Here is a 22,586-nt window from a genome sequence, read left to right as displayed (position 1 = left end):
GGAGGACTCCTGGAAGGCAGTGTGGTGTCATGGTTAGTGTTGGACTAGGATAGTGGTCAGCAAACTTTTTCAGCAGGGGGCTGGTCCATTGTCCCTCAGACCTTGTGGGGGACTGGACTATATTTTGAAGGGAAAAAAATGAACGAATTCCTATGCCCCACAAATAACCCAGAGGTGCATTTTAAATAAAAGCACACATTCTACTCATGTAAAAACACACTGATTCCCAGACCATTTGTGGGCTGCATTTCAGTGGTGATTGGGCTGGATCCGGCCCCCAGGCCTTAGTTTGCCTACCAATGGACTAGGACCTGGGAGATCAGGGTTCAAATCCCCCCCTCAGTCATGAAGCACACTGGGTGACACCTTGGGCCAGCTGCAGCCACTTAACCTACCTCACAGGGCTGTCGTAGGGAGTAACGGAGGAGGAGGAGGGTGAACTATGTACTCCTTGAAGAAAAAGGTGGGATATAAATGCAATAAATAAGCTCTTCTGCTTTGTTGCTGAAGAAAGCTGGAGGGGCCAGCCAGCCTAGCACCCAGACATCTCCATATCCAGAGATCTTGGTGCTTTCAGCCAGAGAAATGCAGAATCTATGAATGACTCACAAGAGAGCTGCAGTGAAAAGACGACATTGACTTGTATAAGTCAGACTAATGAACTACCTGGCCTTTAGTCTCACCTAACTGGCAACAGCTCCAAGGTTTCGAACAGATCGGGCACTGAACCTGGGACCTTCGCCACGCACCAAGCCATGGGACCTCTGCTGGAATGCAAAAGATTTTTATCATCACTGCACAAAATAACCAGCTTGGTGCTGAACTAGCCGTTTGTGACGGATAGAAGTCAAAGTGTTGTTGGCTTCTGTCTCGGGAGACAATGGAAGTGTACAGGTACAACAAAACATGCTGTTTTAAGGCCTATGAGCTGTCAAGACTTGAGTTCCCCACACATGCATCAAAATGTCACTGAGTGGTACAGTCCAGGGATAGTTTCACCACTTCATCAGCTGCCTGCATGAACCGGACCTCAAGATAGAAGAGACAAATTCAGTTTGAAAATGTCAACTTTTCCGTAAGTGACAGGCACTTCGGTGAAGCAGCAGCAGCGGAAGAATAGCCTTCGTCTTAGACAGCAAGAAGCAGAAGAAGAGAATTCAACACCAAAGGCAATGGACATGTGATAAGTTCTGCTTAATGTCCTACAACAAAGACTCTGCTCTTCTGCTGGCATAAAAGATCTAGTAGGTTTAGAAAGGGCCATGGGTTCAGCATGCATGATGGACAATTACAACCGTGTCAACGTGCATATATTTTCATAGCAGCTACAGCACAAAGAATTTCGACATGAGGGTTGACAGCGCAAGATGCAAGTTGTTGCAAGGTGCAGAATCCACTGCTAGTTAAATGATCAGATCAACAGCAGTTTTGGCATCGACAGCACCGGCACGATTGCCTTTCCATGTAGATAACTGCCACGGAGGAACACCAATTCCACTGAGAAGAGAATTCGGGACCATTGATGAATGCTGCAGACATCAGTAGTTTATTGGTATGTTTAGTCAAAACACATTCAGAAATGGAAACTTAAAAAGTAAATACTTCCCACCTGCAACAATTAAACTAGATTCTACTAGCATATAATGCTCAACACATTACAGCAATAAAGATGGTAGTCCACTGTCTTGCATACCTACTAAAGTCAAAAAGATGGTTAAAGCAAGTTTGTTGAAATAGGACTGCAATTATAGCAATACTACCCCCATTGTCAACAAATCAGCAGTTTATAACAGGTCAAAGGAGATCTGTTGCTTTTTTTCTTCTAGAGGTACATTTATTGAAAGGAGGGACAAGAACACTATGAGTCCACAGTACAGTAGGCGAACAGTCACCATGTAAACTTCTGTGTATGCTTCCAATATTGTTATTTCATGGCATTTAAAGAAGCCGGCCGGAAAGCTGAATGGCTCAGTAGCTCCTCTAATTGTCAGTTACGTATTTTTTTTCTGATTATTTCTCCAGTGCCATTTGCCTTTTAAGAGTTTTTTTCTTTTTAAGATCACAGGGCAATACCATAGCACTAAAAAAAAAAAAAGTTCAAGGAACACAAAACACTGGTAAGCAAACCGCTTGCTGAGAACAGCAGTTTAAAGGAAAGGCTTTCAAACTTAAAGGTTTATGGTTTGTGGTGAGGCATTCAAGTACTACATTTCCAGGCATCATCTGAAAATGAAACAGTTCAACACAAAACACACACACCCCCAAATAACCACGGAAATAAGAGAAATGTGTCCCAGAAAGTGTATGAAAATAGTGCAAGACTTACCGTCAAACATGGAAGACCTCAATTATTATTTTTTGGGGGGGTGGGGGGGGAGAGAATAATGCAAACTCACCCCCACTCCCTTTAACACACAGGCAAGATTTTCCACATTCATAGGAAACAGCAAATGGTTACTTTTAACCAAATGCTCCTTGCATTAGGCATTTTTGTTGCATTAAAACAAGTGAGGTCTCCCATGCTTAGAGCAGCTCTGAGTGGTCACATACTTTTGCCTCCCCTCCTCAAGAGTAATTATGAGGCTTACTGAGCTGTCCAGCGTGAAGCCGGGCGGAGTATCGTTTGCTACATTTGCAGTTTTCTGGAATGTGTGATCTATGCAAACAGGAACCTGGAAACAGCAAACCTCTCACCAAAATTCAAGACGCTCTAAAAAAATCCAAATACACAAGAGGAGGTCCTCCCTCCATGTACAAATCTGAGCCGTGGAGGCATCAAAGCCGCTTCGAGGTTGTGCAAAATGGGTGACGACAGTTCAAAAACCGGAAATAGCAATTACTTTGAGCTATTCTCCTGCCCTGTGAAAATTGCAGTATCCTTGAGTGTAACAAGTTTTATGTTAAGTAGGCTTATCCGAAGTATACTTGAAATAAAGGTACGTGCTTGATTAACTTTGGACTTGTCTATGCAAGAATGCACACACACTTCCCGCAACTCCATTTCTGTTAAAAAATGCAGCCATTTCTTTCCTCCCTCCTTCAAAGGCTTCAGAAACATGTCAACCGTAGAGCTAGGCAAATAATATTCCAGTAACCTTTACCGATTTAAAGATACTGCAATTTTTATACAATGATTTTATAAACAATTTTTTTTTACAGCTGTTAAAAGTTTTGCAGCACAGCCATTCATACCACTATACTGTACAAAATCACCAGCAACACTGGAATGATGTATTTAATAGAAGGCACCATCATGCTTATTACATTACCAGAGACCTCAATACAGTAGAGACAATTTTTCACTGTACACTGCTTACAGAAAGGGGAAAAGGGAGGAGGAGAGTGTGTTGAGCAGTTAGCCATCCCTGTTTTGGAGAAAGGCTCATTAGATCCTTTAAAGAAAAAAAAACTTTTTTGTATTCAGGACTATGATTTTTTGAAGTTTTTACATTTGTGTTTACAGCTAAATGGTTTCCTTCTGGAACATACTTGTAGTCTCGTTAAGGTTTGTGTGTGTGTGTGTACATATATTGGTCAGAGCAAGCAGAGCGGATGCCTGCATCGTTTCACAAGCTACTTTTTCCTTGCTGCTTTCAGCAGATGTCAACGTAAAAGGAGTCAAATACCCATTAGTGCGCTTTTGAGTTCATAAAAACGTGAGTTGTTTGGAGCCAAGTGTTCTAAAAGGGGGAGAAAAGGGCAAGCTTCTCCAATTGCAAAGATTGCACTAGTTGCGTTTCCAACAGTAATAGGCAGAAACAGTAACACTTACACAAAATGTGTAGCAGAAGGGTGCTTTTTTTTTTTTTACTGAAAGGACCTTAACTCAAATTAGGCACGCCCTTGTCCTTTTTTTTTTTTAAAGTTGTTGCCGCAGAAAGTTTAAATGGTCATTTCTCAGTCCTTAATCTCCAAGTCTAAGTTATACGTTAACAGTGTGACTTCTTTGTGAAATTGGGGAAAGAACGTCCACCTCAATTTAACTGGTAACCAAAGGATGTTTCTCACATCAAAGAAATGATCAAAAAGGCTGTGTTACATTCCAAAGCCAGAAAATTAACAAGAATGCAAACACGACGAATAATGTATCACTGCCAAGACTGCCTGCCAACATTTGGGTCTTCAACGACGTTGACCTGTGAACCGGCCTTCCATCTGCCCAGTTCCTCTTCCGGAGCCAAGTTTGTGGGCCATGCCACCCCTTAGAGGAGGCCCTCTTCCATCGCGGTCTCGCATCATTCCACCACCCACAATGCCACGTGGACCCCCTGGACCTCGGTCGTTGCGCCGGATATCTCTGCGGTCATCGCCACCACCTCGGGTCTCCCTTTCACGAGCAGCTCTGGTCTTTTTTTCTTCTACGTTCAAGCGCACTTCACCCCGAAACATAACAGGCTTGAAAAGGCGGGAGGTGGGGAGGGAGGGAGAAGATAAAAGCGTTAATACCAAAAGCTTAGCTAGTTTTATAGTGTCCAAAGAGGTCCATTAGCTCACTTAGTAGAAAATATGCAGAAGGCTCCCAGAATGGCTGGGTATAATCATCATCATCAACTCCATGTCATGCATGCAACATTAGAGTTTACTGAGTTATGCTGTGCATAGCTAACCTAACTGCTGACAGACATTGGCAGACCACATCAGAACGCGCCATTTCTTTAGAGTGTGTCAGTCACAATGCTAGTTAGCATTCAGGTGTCATATCATTAGCAATTCTTATTACTGTTATCTTGCTAGCTACAATACACAGACCCAGTGGACGGTATTTTGCACCATCCGTGACAATGTTGTTTGTATGGATGGCAGAAATCTACCAGGCAGAAGCTGCCATACTTTGAACATTCCTTACAAAACTCCACTTTAGAAGCAATGCATGTTCTTAGTTATCCCAGATCACTCCTTTCTTCCGGTCTAGGATCTGGGTGCAAGGACGGCCAATTCTCAATTGAGCTGATTATCCAAACACAGTAAGGAACTGGTAATTTTTTTTAAAAAAAATATTACAAGATAATGAGTTCCCATCAGGGTTTGTCAGCCAGAACTCAGTTCTGGCATCTCTCAGGTATGTGCCATTCCCATTCTAAGAGAACGAGGGAGGTGTTCATGGTGAGTTCTGGCACCTCTTTTTCTAGAAAAATAGCACTGCTTCCTATTATTTTGAAATATTGTGAAGTTATTCTCTTGCCGCTTTCTACCGCACACTGTAATTCTGTATGCGTTCTAATCAACCGTTTCGTGCCGTATCTAAATTATGCCCTCAAATCTCTATCCTCATTCACTCCTTTCGAGAGCGGTAATTTTCAGTAATAACACTTTGCAATTTAGATTACTCTCTGTAGTCAATGGCGTCGCAAACAAATAGCTGTGACCTATTTTCGGATAAGAGAGGATTATTTTCACTATTACATTAACTAGGGACTGGTTTACACTGCACTTTGCCTCTCATCAGTTCAGCTATCACCTGCTATACATTAACTGTGGCCTCTTCATAAAGCTTCAATTCAAATCCTTCTTTTAATTGAGGTCTGGATTGCGGAGTTAGGGAGATTCCCATTTGTTTTTTTCCAAGCCACTACAATAAATGTGCTGTGAGGAGGAAGCAGAGGAAGTGCAAAACTTATTCCTAGACTTCACTGTGAAGTATTGATCTACAAAAGGCAGGCAAGTGCCATCTGAACAGGCCTACAGCCAGATCCTCTCCCCACCCCCTCTGATAGAATGGACTCTTCTCACTTCAGGCTGCAAGTGGGAAATAGCATTATTAAGCTTTTTCCACACAGAACACTTAACTACAAAAAAAACCCCATAGCACCTCAAGGAGAAAGGCTTTTAAGCCAGTCTTTCACTGACTTATTCCTGGTTCACAGAAATCCATTGATGGATGAATGTGAAGTGGGTGGGGACTTACAAAAGTAAGAATTCAATGGGTCATGTGCAGTAATGAAAACAGAATCTAACACTAGTTTATCACATGGGGACTAGAGTAGATTACTTACTTTTGCCAATAAAATCTTCTGGACCGGCTCAGAGTCATCAAACACCACAAAGCCAAAGTTTGGGAGTTTTCCTCCAACACCTTTAGTATTGATGCGAAGTTCCACAACATTCCCAAAGCCTGTGAAAGCAGGGTGTAGGTGGTTATGGAAAAAATGTATAATATCTATTAAACAGCAAGTCAGTTTACTGAGAAGGCAATTTCAGCAATGCTAATTAGAGAGGGAACTTAATATGTGACTAGCAAGAATCCCCACCACCTCAAGCGTCACTGATGTGTCACTTACTCATGAAAAACTCTTTCAGTTCATTCTCGTCAATATCATGTGGTAAATTGCCAACGAAGAGCTGATGACTATCCGGATAGCGAATTATTCGTCGGTTGTCTGATTCGTTTTGATCCATGTCTCCTCGACCTGCATTCATACACAACCAGGACGCAAACAGCAGTCAGCTTACAAACATATGGGGTGCTCCTACTGGCGAGAATGGACTCTGGATTCAATCCCATGTTCAGTTCTATTTCATAAAATGGATGCTGCCTTTGCTTATTATCTGTTGTAACCAGGAATGTCAAAATTTGGCCGGGGACTTCACAGTTAGGAGAAAATGAAGCCTAAAAGGTTTAAGGGGAGGCAAGAGAGACACCTAACAGGTATCAGCGACTAGAAACATCTTCCTGGATTCTATTCCCTTTCTGGCAGGCTAAAAGGTTAGGAGAGAAAGTTGAAGTAACATATGTATATAAAGGAGAGAATTAAAAAGAGCAAAAATAGAGCACTGAAGCACTATAAAGGGGGCTGGAGCACTGTGGAAGTTAGGAGAGCACACTTGGAACACTGCAAAAGAGAAGACTGAAAATGTAACTAGAAGAGTAACTCCAGCAAAAATGGAAAAGCCTTTGTATTAACTTAAGATAGGTAAATAGTCAAGTTTAGATTTAGCTAGATGTATTTTCTTCTTGTTCTTAGAGGAAAACAGGTGGGCCTTTTTAAAGAACATATTTTCAGAAACTGTTCACTTGTTTTTTTTTGGGGGGGGAATCTCTCTCCCCACCCCATGTGTATGTGTGTAATTTTCATGTAGCTTCAAGGCCAAAAGGGCCTTTCACATTCAAATTTAAAGCTAGAGAACTTAGGGTAGGTCACAGAATCATAGGATGGTAGAGTTGGAAGGGTCCTTGAGAGTCACCGAGTCCAACCCCCAGCTATGCAAGAATCTCAACTAAAGCATCCATAGCAGATGGCCATCCAACCTCTGCTTAAAAACCTGCCCGTCGAACCAGGTGAACGACCTGATTTTCTAAGGAAAATCCAGAAAAGCCACTGCAAGCCAAATTGGTAATACTGGTGGCTTGGATTTTTTTTTACCTGGTCTGGGGCCCCTTGAGGGGAAGCCTGGCCGCTCCCGCGGACGCTGTTCACGCACACGAGGAGGTTGAGACTGGGTTTCAGGTTTTGTTTCTACTCTTTGCTGGAACGAGAAAATGCACTGTTAGCAAAAATCCTAAAGATAACTTGGACAGCCAAAGCAGAGCAACTCATAAATGCAGAATAAAGCTGCTGTTGTTTTTTTTGGGGGGGGGGTTGTTTTTTGTAGTTGGAAAAACATTCTACTTATAATGAATTCCTCTGTACCAATCCAGGACTGTAGGGCTTACTTTTTGTTATAGAACAAAAAAAAACAAAACCAGAACACTGAATCGAGTTCTAAACTACAGTGGTGCCTCGCTAGACGAATTTAATTCATTCCATGGGTCTTTTCTTATAACGAAAAATTCATCTAGCGAATCCCATAGGAATGCATTGAATTTTTTTTTGCCCATAGGAACGCATTAATTGAATTTCAATGCATTCCTATGGGAAACCGTGATTCGCTAGACAAAATTTTCGTAAAATGAATTCGTCTAGCGAGGCAACCTCCGCTAGAAAAAACCTTTCGTTAAGCGGAAATTTTGTTAAGTAGGGCATTCGTTAAGTGAGGCACCACTGTACATCTTATTCAGACTAGCTAAGGCCCAAAGCACTGGTGGTGATGAGGAAGGGTCAGAAGCCTGGCAACCCTGAAAAGCCACCCCCCTCCCCCAAGGTCAGGGGCCTTCTTAAGCACCATGCCGTGTTAAGTACTGGGAGAGCTGAGAAGCAGAGCTCCCCCCCATTGGCTCTGCTGCAAAAGACCAGCTGCATCAGGCCTCCTCTTCCCTCAGCTGTCATCTGTGGGCAGCCATTTCGTCAGGCTGCCTTGGTGGGAGAGATCGGAAGCAGAGTTCACGGCGTCTGCTTTCCTGGAGGCCAAGCTCCATCAGGCACCTCCTGCCACTGAGCTATGAACTAAGCCAGCTGGTCAATATAGGAACAACTGCCTAGAAATTGGGGTCTGGGTTTTGAATTTTATATTCCTCTTCCCTCCTCATCCCTTTCCCCTTGTGTGCTGTATCTTTATTAATTTGTTAAGACTGTAAAGCTAGGGAGTGTTTGTTTTTAAATGCATTTATTATTATTATTATTATTATTTCTTTCTACAAGCCAATACCTCCCTCTTATTTCTCAATGACCCAACTTTGGCTCCATTCCTGTTGGTATTCAGTGTTAAAGGGACTGATGACAATAAAACATGTGGCTTCTTTCTACACTAACTAACCAAGCCTACCGACTCATTAGTGGGAGAGCCCATGTCCAGGCCAACTTCAGTAAAATATTTTGAGGGGTGGGCAGGTAAACCCCACCCCACATAATCAATCACATGACACAACAGACACCCACACCCATTTGAATGCCAGTGCCCATCAACTTTGGGAGGGGGGTGGCCTCCTCAAACTCCTATGCCCATGTCAATAGATGGCTTTACACTTAATGATTTAACATTCGGGAAACTATAAATCTTATACACACTGCCAGCAATGTTTTACTGTAAAGGTTTTCAACCTTTTTGAGTCCACGACTCTCTTGACCAACTACATGCTTTTCAACATCTACATGCAGCCACTGGGAAAGATCATCAGGGGGTTTGGGCTGGGTGTTCATCCGCATGCGGATGATACCCAGCTCTACCTCTCTTTCAAATCAGAACCAGTGAAGGCGGTGAAGGTCCTTTTTGAGTGTTTGGAGGCAGTTGGAGGATGTATAGCGGCTAACAGATTGAGGCTGAGTCCTGACAAGACAGAAGTACTGTTTGTGGGGGACAGGAGGCGGGCAGGTGTGGAGGACTCCCTGGTCCTGAATGGGGTAACTGTGCCCCTGAAGGACCAGGTGCGCAGCCTGGGAGTCATTTTGGACTCATAGCTGTCCATAGAGGCGCAGGTTAATTCTGTGTCCAGGGCAGCTGTCTATCTGCTCCATCTGGTACGCAGGCTGAGACCCTACCTGCCCGCGGACTGTCTCGCCAGAGTGGTGCATGCTCTGGTTATCTCCCGCTTGGACTACTGCAATGCGCTGTATGTGGGGCTACCTTCAAAGGTGACCCAGAAACTACAACTAATCCAGAATGTGGCAGCTAGACTGGTGACTGGGAGTGGCCGCCGGGACCACATAACACTGGCCTTGAAAGATCTAAATTGGCTCTCAGTCTCCACCCCCATTGTGCTGCCCAGACACTGAGGTCCAGCTCCGACGGCCTTCTGGCAGTTCCTTCACTGCGAGAAGCCAAGTTACAGGGAACCAAGCAGAGGGCCTTCTTGGTAGTGGCACCCGCCCTGTGGAACGCCCTCCCACCAGATGTCAAAGAGAAAAGCAACTACCAGACTTTTTAGAAGAAGACATCTAAAGGCAGCCCTGTTTAGGGAAGCTTTTAATGTTTAACAGACTATTGCATTTTAATATTCTGTTGGAAGCCGCCCAGAGTGGCTGGGAAAACCCAGCCAGATGGGCGGGGTATAAATAAAAAAATATTATTGACTGTGGCACCCCTGTGGGGCTCACCCCTTGCCTGAAGAGCTGACAGCCCCTCACCCTTTTTCAAACCCCTTCCTTGTGGAGTGTTCCCTCAGCCTCCTCTCCTCTCTCCTTGGGAGTCCTCCAGGCAGCCGCTGCTGCCGCCCCTAGTCTCTGAGCTGCCCCCAAAGAGAGGTGCCTCCTCACACTGCCCCACAGGGGCCTGGGACTTGTCTGTCCATTTCCAACAGCAAGGGCTGGCTGGGCTCCCTGAACTGCTTGCTCCGAGACCGCCTCAGCTCCTGGCAACCAGCAGCCCCTGGCCAGCCCCAGAGGCACCATTCGCTTGCGGAGCTAGTAGCCAGGGCTGCTGCAACAAACAGCTGTGCAAGCCTTTTGGGAGGCAGAGACACAAGAGGATATCAGAGGAGAGAGGGAAGGAAAAAGGGACAGAGCCCAGTGTTGCCCGTGGCACCCCTGACCATTATTCAAGGCACCCCAAGGTGCCACAGCACACTGGTTGAAAACCACTGATCTATTCATTTCAGCTAAGCGTGCAACAGTGGGCTGTGTCAAAGGGTCTGATTATACTGCTAGTGTGACATCCTTAAATATCTTCTACCAGAGCTGGGTTCTTCACCTTGCCTCTTGGTATGGTAGCGGTGTTTATGCAGATTTGCCAAGTTTTTTTGGGGGGAAAGCAGCAGCATTGTGCTTAAACCTATCTCCGTGTCCTCCACAAAGCATTCTCTAGTAATTATAAGGTGCAGAAAGATGAATTCAACTACCTTTCCAACTACTCATGACTCACTCTGGGACAATCTGTTAAGACAGAAGACCCTTAACTGCTATCATCAACTCCAAACTATTGTACAAACCCACTTAATGTTTGACTGTATCATTTATTTAGCATGTGCATGGAATGTTTCTTGGGCGTGGGAGTATACAGGGATTGTTTGTTTTATGTATTTTTTGAAACAGAAAAATAAAGTTTTTTGTTTTTGTTTTAAAGAAAGTAACTGGTTATGATATCCTGAATAATTAAATATGCACACCTAAACTTCCCAGATTTTCAAAATACGGTTCAAACGAAAGTGTGGATGACCCCCAAGGGATCCCCTCTACACCCTTGTTTCAGACAACTTATATATCACACTGCCACAAACATTCTGGAAAGAGAGGGAACAATAATACTTATAAGCAGGGCTTTTTTTCAGCCGGAACTTGCCAGGGCTCAGTTCCAGCACCTCTCAAGTGGGTGCCACTGCCATTGTAAGAGAATAAGAAAAGTTCATGGCAAGTTCTGGCACCTCTTTCTCTAGAAAAACAGCACTGCTGGTAAGAAATGAATGAACCAGTCTACAAAACAGTCATAAGTTGGTACAGGGTGCTGGGATATATATATATTAAACAGCCAATTGGCATAATTCAAGAAATTGTAACTTGCTTTGTTAGTGAAGCAGTTTGTAGATGTAAACAAGCAGACAATCTAAGGTGTTCACAGACTGGTTACCTGTGAGACTGGTGCTTTAACATGGGGTGGAATTCCAGAGGAAGAAACAGTACCACTAGGAGGCAGGTTTTTACTGGTCACTGAAGCCCAAGAGAAAGCCTGCAGGAAATGCAACAAACCTGGGCTGCTCATCATGGAAAACCACGGACATTTCTTACGGGAAAACTAGACCGATAGAAACATTTGTTCTACGGCAAGACAGTCTCAGAATTAAGTGCAATCATAATACTGTACGATGTCAGCAAAACAGTTTGTGAATGTTTTTACCATTTTAGTTATCTATTCATTTCAACAGATCATGTTCATCACTTTAGGTTGCAATCCTATACTCACTTAAACTGGGGGTGAAAGAGAGGGCAGTTATGCACTGGTACATTTTTCATGCTTTATCATTCTTTGGGGGCTAGTACAGACTTAATATTCTCAGAGACTGCAACCAGGCCAAAGGGCAGGGCACTATCCACAATCCTTTTGCTCTCAGGACCAAATTCCCTCACACTTTCCCTATCAGTCTTAACTGGGGTAGCATACGATATCATTTCTGTCATTAGGTGCAATTAGGACCAACCAAGGTCTTGCCTAACTAGGACCTCTCCTAGTTATCGCAGCTCAGTTTAGATATGCTACTGGGTTCTGTTCTCAATTTTTACAACCCAGTGGCATCTGTAGCATGAAGTGCCTTTTACCAGCTTAGGCTGGTGTGACAGCTATGATCCCACCAGAAAGGATATAGGCAGATCCCCTTGGTAACTTCCCATTTAGACTACTGTAAAGCACTGGATGTGCTTTGAACAGTCAAAAGCTTCAGCTGATTCAAAACTAAGAGGCTAGAATACTGACTGGGACCAGTTACAGTGGTACCTCTACTTACGAATGTTTCTACTTACGAATGGAGCTCCGTCTGCCATCTTGGATGCGGTTTAGGATTTTTTCTACTTACGAATTTTTAGATAGGGTTGCTTCTACTCACGAATTTTTTCTCCCAATGCATTCCTATGGGATTCAACTTACAATTTTTTTTTTACTTACAAATGTGCGTTTGGAACACATTAAATTCGTAAGTAGAGGTACCACTGTATAAGGAATGTACCTTGTCCGTTTTGAAATACTGTAGTTAAAACTGATTGCTGGTTCACTGACAAGCACAATTCAGAGTGTTTGAATGGTGCTTGTCAGTGGACCAGAAATTACTTTAACTATTTCAAGTGTTGCCTTTATGACTTGGACTAAAGCATCTCTGAAGGACCACCTCTTCCAAATCAACTTATCCCAACTGATCCAAGATCCTTCTACAGGTGCCCTTATACCAGAGGTTAGGTAGGCACAATTAGGGAACGGGTCTAATTGGTTGTGATCCCTATTTATAGAACGTTCTCCTGGAGGAGTCTCATCCAGAGGCACCAAACGTGATTACTCTGTAACAGCTAAATATGTCATACCGGTAGCTAAGAAGCAATAGATGTAAGTATTCAAGATCATAACCTTGTGGGTAAATTTACTGTGACTTCTTCCCAAAGCTCTCAAATTAGTAGGCTGTCATAACAGAGCACAGTGCCTGCAATATTCTTCCCTTCTGCTGGGAGGGAAGGGAATCATGAGACTGGACGCATTTCAATTTACATTGTAAGAAAGCAGTAAAGAATCAATTATGTTAAAAAAACTTGCTGTCCTATATCAAGAGGACTAATGAGTTTTGATTTTTAAGAAGGTTCTTAAAATACATTTACTAGCCTCAGTACCCATTAGAAACATTTTTCATTTGGCTTTGGACTATAAGTAATGTGAATGTCCATTTGTAAGGACAGGGCAATGGGAACACTCATTTATACTGAATACTCAATGCAAAAAAGCTACTCCCACCAGTTCTATTTGTGATTATAGCTACCCATGTTTCCTCACAATCCGAGCTGGACAGCCATCTTCAATCTAGTTACACAAAGCATCGAAACCTAACCAACCTTTGGTGGTTCTTGTGGTAGAGAAACTGCTTCTACAGGAGGTGGGGATGGAGACTTTTCTTCTAGCTCTTCAATATTTTTTTCTTCCGTTTCAGGTTTTAGTTCTTCAGCTTTTGATTCGGATTCCAGCTCAGGCTCAGGTTCGTGAGTAGATTCTTCCAACGTTTCTTCTATTCCATTACTAGGAAAATTGGATGCATCGTCAGCTATCAAGATTTTATTAACCTAAAATGCTAACAGATAGCAGAACTAGATATACTGACATGAGCAACGGTAGCTAACAGTGGGGGGGGGGAAGCTGGCGGTATACCCTACCACCCTTTACCCCATGCTGCATATGCATCTCAACCATTCTGCAATCCATGATTTTGCTGAACTCTTTTCTGTTGAAGCACCATTTCACTAGCCCCTTAAACTTTGACTTCTGATAGCTGGAGAAATCCATCATTCCTATAGTGCCATAAAAAAAAACCTACATAGCCATTCCTCAACTAGTGTGCTCACCAAGAAACACAGTTTAACAAATTAATTTCCTTCCGAGATGATTCCCAAGAATTGCCTTAAGTTTGCCTTATCAATTACCTCGTCCCCTTACAGCCCTAGCACTTACTGCTTGTATACATAAGCCAGTAATTTTTGGTTACAAGTAAAATTAACCAAAAGTGAAATACATTTTCTTTTATATATGTATCTGTCACACCCTTCCTCCCCCAAAGCCCAAGGCAGCTCACACACAAGTGACAAAACATCTAAAAAAACATAGAATCATAGAATCGTAGAGTTGGAAGAGACCACAAGGGCCATCCAGTCCAACCCCCTGCCAAGCAGGAAACACCATCAAAGCATTCTTGACATATGGCTGTCAAGCCTCTGCTTAAAGACCTCCAAAGAAGGAGACTCCACCACACTCCTTGGTAGCAAATTCCACTGCCGAACAGCTCTTACTGTCAGGAAGTTCTTCCTAATGTTTAGGTGGAATCTTCTTTCTTGTAGTTTGAATCCATTGCTCCGTGTCCGCTTCTCTGGAGCAGCAGAAAACAACCTTTCGCCCTCCTCTATATGACATCCTTTTATATATTTGAACATGGCTATCATATCACCCCTTAACCTTCTCTTCTCCAGGCTAAACATACCCAGCTCCCTAAGCCGTTCCTCATCTCCATCTCCAGCGTAGACGCAGAGTGGAAAAGATCTCTACTTAAAATGGCTTGTTGAAGGAGGAAGGATTTCAAGTAGGCACTAAAAAGACAACCGGGGCGACATCTGCCTAATATTTAAAAAGAGGGATACACATTCATGCCTCACATAAATTACCGTATATTCTGATTTCTCTATACACTACAAGAATCACTGTAAGGCAATAATCCTTACGAAAATCTTCCAGAGGTAGTATGTTGTTGCTCAGAAATACAATGTGAACAATCTTTCAACGCCTTTTGATTGTAAGTTCCACACATTATTACATTAGACTTCATCGCAGGATAAAGATAAAAGACCTGAAAACAGGATGTCTCAATATTGTTAAATGGGATTTGTATAATTTTAAAAAATGAAACTTGTTTTGCATAGGCTGGTTGCAATGTAAGAATATAAAGTTGCCTTACGTTACAGGGTGATTATCGTAGTAAGTATTGCTTGCATTCTCTTGAGCAGGCTCAGGGGATGGCTGCCTTTCTTCATGTTCTTCTTCTACTTCATCTTCTGACTCTAAGACATTAGAGAGAAAGTCTTTTTAACTATTGGTAATTAAGTAGGAGAACAGCACTTTTAAAGGAAGGTGCTTCTTTACTGACAGCAACAACGTTGTATATAATATGAAACAGTGCAGACAGACTGAAGTAGAGCTGCAATGCTTAGTTAGTTAGATTAACAGATTAAAGTCTTTTAACCAATGAACAAGTACCCTCCAATTCACAGGGCAGCAAAATTTGGTAGGTAAGGAGGTTAGACAATTTTTCTTGCATCTCAGAGACATCAAATGCCCCCTAATTCAAAGTGGACTAGACAATCCCCCCCACCCAACCCCTGAGTTTTGAACTGAAAGCTCCATCATTCATAACCATGAGCTGTGTGTAGAGTGCCTCTCAAGATCAGCAAGCTGGCAGGAACAAGGCCCCACCCACCCCAAAAGCTGGGAACACCAGGGTTGCCATGTCCACAACTTTAGGCTGATTACCAGAACCAACCAAAGTATTTGAAATCATGTGTTTGAACTACCCCATAAACAGGCACCAAGCAAAATTAGACTCGACTGTTCACTTTAAATGACTAAAGGGAAAGCTATAATTGAGGGCTGGATTAAACTAAATTGTCGCCCGCACAGGCGTGTGCCTGCTCACACGGTGGGGCTTTCTCCCTTCTCCTCCTTTTGTGCACCCCGTAAATCTGCACCGGAAGGGTGGAGGAATGGAACGCGTATGGGGATGGGGGGGGTGTTTTATTGTGTGAGCAGACCTCATTTTCCACATGCATACCCCAGGGACTTGGCACTATGCTGAATTCCACCCACAGCTTTCACTGGTTGTACATAGGTTTATAATCCGGAATAGATACACCTGCTGTGCATTGTATTACTATCAAAAAGAGGAACTCAAGATCAAGGCACTTTCATTTGTGACTATAAGATTGATTGAAAAGGTAAAGGTACCCCTGACCATTAGATCCAGTCGCAGACGACTCGGGGGGTTGCGCGCTCATCTCGCTCTATAGGCCGAGGGAGCCGGCGTTTGTCCGCAGACAGCTTCCAGGTCATGTGGCCAGCATGACTAAGCCGCTTCTGGCAAACCAGAGCAGCGCATGGAAACGCCGTTTACCTTCCCACCGAAGTGGTACCTATTTATCTACTTGCACTTGACATGCTTTCGAACTGCTAGGTGGGCAGGAGCAGGGACCGAACAACGGGAGCTCACCCCGTCGCAGGGACTCAAACTGCCGACCTTCGGATCAGCAAGCCCTAGGCTCTGTGGCTGAGACCACAGTGCCACCCGCGTCCCTTCCTAAGATCGATTACAGCACACTAACTGAATAATCTGCCGCAAATTCCGAAAACCGTCAAATTAAGAAGAATCCACCACAATGCACCTGATACATAAAGTGTTTTACTCAAATGCATCCTGAACGATACAATTTATACGTCAGTCCTATGCTCTATTTCAGAAATCTTTCCCATTCAAAAATAGTTGGCATTCCTTTATTTCTTTGCCTCATCAAGACTTTCTTTGCATTCAGCCAGTGGAAAGTAATTTAGGTTGGAAGTAGACGACTCGATAACAACAAGTACAACTATGGAAATAAACTGTTTACTGAAGAGAGGAGTCACAGAACATTGCAGTTCTCTTTGGCTCCACCTCCATCAAGTCGCCTGCTCCCTTCTCTCGTTCATCTTTCCCGAGGAACACGTGCTCGGTCTCTGAATGAAATCTGACTCACACAGCACAATACTACTGAAATGCTCAGCTTAACCACCCCCACACCACTGCATTTCTGCACATAGACTTGCTTTTTAAAAAACAGAAAATCCCCCCCCCCGGGGGGGACTACAATTTACTCCTAGCAGCCATCTCTCTGATCTTTTCTTACTGGAAACTGAAAGAAAGAATTCCTGTCAAGTTGATAGTTATTATATGAAAGGGTAACAGAACGGTCAGCCCCCTGGGGTCAACAACAGCCATGATAATATCAATCAGATTCATTCAAATGTCATTCAAATTGCCCTTTGTGGGAACTGGCTCAGGATAACAACAGACAAATAACTGCGTCAGGTTAGAATCTTGAATAATCTAGTCAGACTCTGCCAAGTGCAAAATTGCAACTGCCTGCAGGGCTTGTTACCAGGCTGGATTGTGGCAACAATAACCCAAGTAGGACTAGGCCACACCGGCACTTATACCAACCGAGCAGCACTTAGATAAGCACACTTTTATTCAAAGGCTAGGGTCTTAACCCTTCGACCTGGAGCACAAAATGTTTGTGGAAATATGCTCTAGCTCAGCTTGGATTGCCTCTACAATGGTATCTCTACTTATGGACACGATCCATTCCAGGGACCCCGAAAAGTCCGCAACTAGAGTGGTGCTTCTGCACATGCACGGAGCGCGCAGAACTCTTCTGCGCATGCAGCGAAACCTGGAAGTATACACCTCCAGGTTTGCCGCGTTCACAACCCGAAAATCTGCAACATGAAGCGGATGCAACTAAAGATATGACTGTATGCAGTTTCCACAGTGAGTTGTGCTCAGGTTTATCTGAATTTCTCAGTTCCAGCATGCTGCTCCCCTGAAGTCCTGCCTTTGGGCTTCTTATAGGCATCTTGTTTGGCTGCTGTGAGAACAGAACGCTGGATCAGAGAGGCCTTTAGTCTGAGCTAGCAGGGCTTCCTACGTCCCCACTCTGACCGGTTCCCTTACCTTCATCCAGTTCAGCTTCAGAGTCACCAAATACTTCATCTTCATAACGGAATATGTCGTTGTGTACATAAAACTTATTTGGAACAGACCCCTGTAAAAACAAACACACCATGGGTAAAAAACAACTACTCAACTGTTGATTAACTAACTCACTGGCAATGCTACATATTGCTTTCAAATTCCGTTGTCCTTTCCCTTTTGCAGTCATGTAAAGGCATGAAATGTAAGACTTCTCAGCCATAATGTTCAATTCCTTTGGAACACTTGGCATATCTCTCTCTCTCTCTCTCTCTCACGCACACACACACACACACACAGTATATGAATGACCCTTACCTGGAAGCTATAATTGCAGCTATGTACACCTAGATAAGATTGCTGGTGGAGGTACCAAAGCAAGCTTGCAGAAATAAGTGCTATGTTTACTCTAGCAAGGTTTGTTCCAGCCACAGATGGTTGAAACGTTTCTGAAGTGAGGGCCATCGTTTGGGATCAACTCGTGTTTAGGGCCCTGCTGCTTGAAGTTCACTGTGGTTACTTACCTCTGGAGCCAGTACGAAGGTTTGCATGAATTTCCTCATCGGCTGCCCATTATTTGTCAACTCCCCCATGACTTGCACAACTACTCCATCGTTCAGAGTTGCATGAGCGTCCACATGGCGGATCTTAGTGCGGCATTCACTAAACTGCAGGGACATCACCTTCTTGTGTATGTCCTAGAGACAAAATAAAAGAAACTTGAATCCCACTTAGCCAAAAAATAAAAATAAAACCCCAAGCTCTCAGTGCCTGATTTTTATAACTATAGATCTTTTCTTTTGTTAGGGCCTCTTAATACTGAATGCATTGCTTTAAAAATGCTGAATTAATGCAGAGAGCATGGGAGACACATTCTTCCTCTTCTATCTGTACAAATGCTCTCTCTCTCTCTCTCTCTCTCTCTCTCTCTCTCTCTCTCTCTCTCTCTCTGTGTGTGTGTGTGTGTGTGTGTGTGTTTTGGTCAATGACCAGTAGAAGATACAAGCTAGTTGATAAAATTCCATAATGCTACATAGCTTCATAACTAAGTTTAACATAAATTAAAATGTGGCAGCGAAGATGTGGCCCTTTAAGATTTCCTGTCTCTTCCAAGGCTCCTGCTCACCTGTACAGCCACTGACCTACTGCCCTGGTGCCTCACTGTATGGCTACAGCTAAGTCTGCTGCAATGTTCCATTCAATGCATTTGAGAGAGAGCCATGCAGCTGGTTAGCTTGCTCAAGGGTGGCACTATCCTGACAAGCAAATAAAGAAGCCATTCTAGCTATCCAGATCAGCCTCCAGTAAACTTTTCTCAGCACAGGCCAGGGAAAGGCTGCAGCAGTACTTGCAACAGCAGTGCCTGAATGGTGGAGCCTGGTTAAACACTACAAAGAGTAGGGGGAAAGTCCTAGGGAAGGAAGGTAGTAAGAGGAGGAGGAGGAGGAGGAGGAGGAGGAGGAGAGAGAACACACATACACTTTCACTCACTAGGTGGTTTGGGAAAGGATGAAGAAGGATGGGGCAAGGATTTCTGCCTCAACCTCCATGAAATTCCACAGACCTTTCACCAGAAATTTAGTGAAACTCTGAACCTTTTGCTTCGGCCCCAGCCATGAGCAACTCAAACTGCCTACACCTTCTCTGCTTCAAGAATCTAAAGGGAAAGCCAAGAAATTCTTAGACGTTTCTGCACATCAGATGCGTAGCTCAACAGCTATTGTGCCACATTATGTAGGTGAAATGCACTTCTGATAGAAATAATAATAATAATAATTTGTAGAGCATGCTACAGTGTTTTCAAGAAAACTCAATGCTTATCTTCATAGCTAATTCTCTCTTTTTGTTTGTTTAGTCGTTTAGTCGTGTCCGACTCTTCATGACCCCATGGACCATAGCACGCCAGGCACTCCTGTCTTGCACTGCCTCCCGCAGTTTGGTCAAACTCATGTTCATAGCTTCGAGAATTCTCTCTATTTTCCAGTAAAAACTAGGTATATTTTTAATACTTTTATTTACATAATTAATACAAGGAGGATTCTGGCTGCAGGCCAATAGGCTACACTGCAGTTCTTTCATGTGGTCATAAACTTAATCTAGTATTTTAAAATCCTGGGGGAGGAGGAGGAGGAGGACATGTAATTGGCCTAGGTTTTGCTTTAGGTGTTGTTTTTTTAAGTGTCTAATTAGGAAAGCAAGAGAACAATGCAATAGTCTTTAATATAGTTTTGAAAGCATGTGCCTCAGGGCAGCAACCATGAAATCAGGGATCCCGGGCTGTCTTAAAACATTTCAAGGAACGGGCTGGCCATTTCCCTGAAAATACCAAATCTGGATGACAACAGAGAAAATCAGAAGACTACAGGTGTGGAACTACATCACCTTCATAGAAAATGTGTCATATTCCAATGTGCAATATGCAGCTATCCCACCAAGTGCTGAGTGAATATTTTGAAACTCTGGGTGCATTTTTTAAAGACTGAAGCATGTTCTACCACATCACAATTGTATCACTGCATCCTCCAGATGCGGTTGGATTACAACTCCCATTACCCTGGACCATTGGCCATGCTGGCTGGGGGTCCTGATGGGAGTAAGGGAGCCCAACGTCTAGCTTTGTTAAGAGCATATTGCATGGATACAAAGACATGGATTTGTATCTACATGTCTTGATTGTGGGTTCAAGACTAGAGCTCTTTTTCTGGCAGTTGATGAAGTCAAAGATCAGGTTCTATTTTAAAAACTGGGAACATCTATTGCTAAAGTAACAGAAATGAAAGAAAACAAAAAATCCAGTACAGTATTACCAAGAACACTGAAAACCCAAAGCCCTAGGCAGTTGATAATCTCTATACTGCCTTGTTAAATAGGTCACTATTATTCATTTTTCCATAGAAGCCTCTGAAGCATATGAAATAACTGACCTGACCCAATGGCACACCATGAGGCCTTGAAAGAAGTTGTTTCCCACATCCAAGCCCAATATTGCCTGTTGGATATCAGCCTCTTACAATTAGCACTGCCAAGCAAGAAACTCTATGGGAAATCAAATGTATTTGAAACTTTTCAGAAGCCTTGTCTGTCTTTCCCCAACTTTAACAAATCTACCCCTGCAAAGGCTCCACATAATTGTGCCTACCATCTTTGCTTTTTCACATTCCTATGTGTGTTCTGTGGTACAGCACTCTGGGAAACAAAGTTGGCGGACACAAATGTCCACACCTTTGCTCCGGAGGACACCCCCCTCTGTTAAAAGGTAGGAGAAATGTTAAATGGATGTGCCCCACCACTTGACCCTAGAGAGGTTCAGGGTAAAAAAATTAAACAGTATTCACCATTTCTGGAGTTCTCTTTCAATGTCCATTTACATCCCTATTCCTCTTTGAAATTTGATGGTATATCATATTTCCCATATTTTTACACACTGCAGGGGATAATTGTTTCCAGCATCTGGCAGCTAAGGGTTGCATCCACCTAAGCCAAACTCAGAGCAAGCCTATAGAAATCAGCATACAGGACAAAAAAAAGCCCATAGGTTTCTGCTCTGCATTGGATACAACCCTAATCTTTTTGCTGCTGCAAACAAATGACCATGCTCTCCCTAGATTACTGCTCTTGATCTAATGGAAACACAGTATTTAACATTATGTATTGCCAAAGGCTATGCCTTTATTTATTGTGACTGAACACGATAAAATAATTCGTTAGGTACATACAGCCTGGCCATACACTGCTTCCTGTGGTTTGCCACTGGCATCCAGTCCACCATGCACATAAGAAGAATTCCTGCCATAAAACCTGAAAAGACATTCGAGCATGAGGTTTAGGACAGTCATATAGGAGCACATCTGGTTTTCAGCAAATTAAAAAGAGAATGCTAGGAAGTTTACTGTAAGCTTTAGATAAGAGGACTATATGGTTTTTAAAACCTGATATAATCAATAAACCAGGGACCCAGGTGGCGCTGTAGTTAAACCACTGAGCCTAGGGCTTGCTGATCAGAAGGTCGGCGGTTCGAATCCCTGTGATGGGGTGAGCTCCCGTTGCTTGGTCCCAGCTCCTGCCAACCTAGCAGTTCGAAAGCATGTCAAAATGCAAGTAGATAAATAGGAACCGCTACAGCGGGAAGGTAAACGGCGTTTCCATGTGCTGCTCTGGTTTGCCAGAAGCAGCTTTGTCATGCTGGCCACATGACCTGGAAGCTATACGCCGGCTCCCTCGGCCAATAATGCGAGATGAGCGCGCAACCCCAGAGTCGGTCACGACGACCTAATGGTCAGGGGTCCCTTTACCTTTATAATCAATAAAATTCTAATGCAGTTCAAAAGCCCATACCAAAACAACAACAACAACAACGTTATAAGATAACGCTAAATCTGGTTTATATCCAGTTTTGGTATCTAGGCACCTTACGAAAGTTTCTTTTAAAAGATATCCCACCATTCTTCCATAATGGTACCCAAGGTGACATAAGTGGGTATTGGCTTGTTTTGCTTTTGTTTTATTATGCATTCTGTGTTTCCCTTTTGTATTTTTATGTCAACCGCCCTGTGATCTTCGGAAGAAGGGTGGAATACAAGTTTAATAAATTAATACATAAAATAAAAACAAATGGTTCCCAAGAATTCTCCTGTTCTGGAACTGACCAGACTTTGACCTGTTTAGTTTCAAGGGAAACTACTAGGGTGTTCAGGGGGTGGCAACGTCACCCAAATCCCTTTCCGGGGCAATAAAGATACACGGATGAAACAAACTGCATCTTTTAAGGTTCAGTGTACATAATTCCAGGTTATCTGTGGGTACATACAGTCCTAAAGGAGATCACTTAATA

At 43.3% G+C, this 22,586-nt stretch overlaps 1 protein-coding gene across 6 annotated transcripts in view; it reads right to left on the bottom strand.

Moving 5' to 3' along the window:
• Nucleotides 1-1,523: 1,523 nt before the first annotated feature.
• Nucleotides 1,524-22,586, bottom strand: part of G3BP2 (G3BP stress granule assembly factor 2) — a 33,147-nt gene continuing 12,084 nt past the window's right edge. For 2 of the 6 annotated variants that reach the window (XM_035135407.3, XM_035135406.3), the window contains exons 3-12: nucleotides 21,472-21,553; nucleotides 18,280-18,453; nucleotides 17,738-17,828; nucleotides 14,936-15,038; nucleotides 13,332-13,512; nucleotides 11,374-11,472; nucleotides 7,362-7,464; nucleotides 6,279-6,407; nucleotides 5,994-6,112; nucleotides 1,524-4,395 (exon numbers count right to left, since the gene is read on the bottom strand). In XM_035135407.3, coding sequence (XP_034991298.3) covers nucleotides 4,123-4,395; nucleotides 5,994-6,112; nucleotides 6,279-6,407; nucleotides 7,362-7,464; nucleotides 11,374-11,472; nucleotides 13,332-13,512; nucleotides 14,936-15,038; nucleotides 17,738-17,828; nucleotides 18,280-18,453; nucleotides 21,472-21,553 — 1,354 coding nt within the window. In that variant the 3' untranslated portion in view covers nucleotides 1,524-4,122. Of the gene's footprint in view, nucleotides 4,396-5,993; nucleotides 6,113-6,278; nucleotides 6,408-7,361; nucleotides 7,465-11,373; nucleotides 11,473-13,331; nucleotides 13,513-14,935; nucleotides 15,039-17,737; nucleotides 17,829-18,279; nucleotides 18,454-20,679; nucleotides 21,179-21,471; nucleotides 21,554-22,586 lie in introns of those variants that run through there. The other 4 variants (XM_088656206.1, XM_088656205.1, XM_088656207.1 and 1 more) reach the window with 3 other exon arrangements.

Source organism: Zootoca vivipara, chromosome 12, assembly GCF_965207765.1.
Source record: "Zootoca vivipara chromosome 12, rZooViv2.hap1.1, whole genome shotgun sequence".
Taxonomy (NCBI): domain Eukaryota; kingdom Metazoa; phylum Chordata; class Lepidosauria; order Squamata; family Lacertidae; genus Zootoca; species Zootoca vivipara.
The sequence above is the reverse complement of the archived record's forward strand: the minus strand, read 5'-3'. Positions and strand labels throughout refer to the sequence as shown.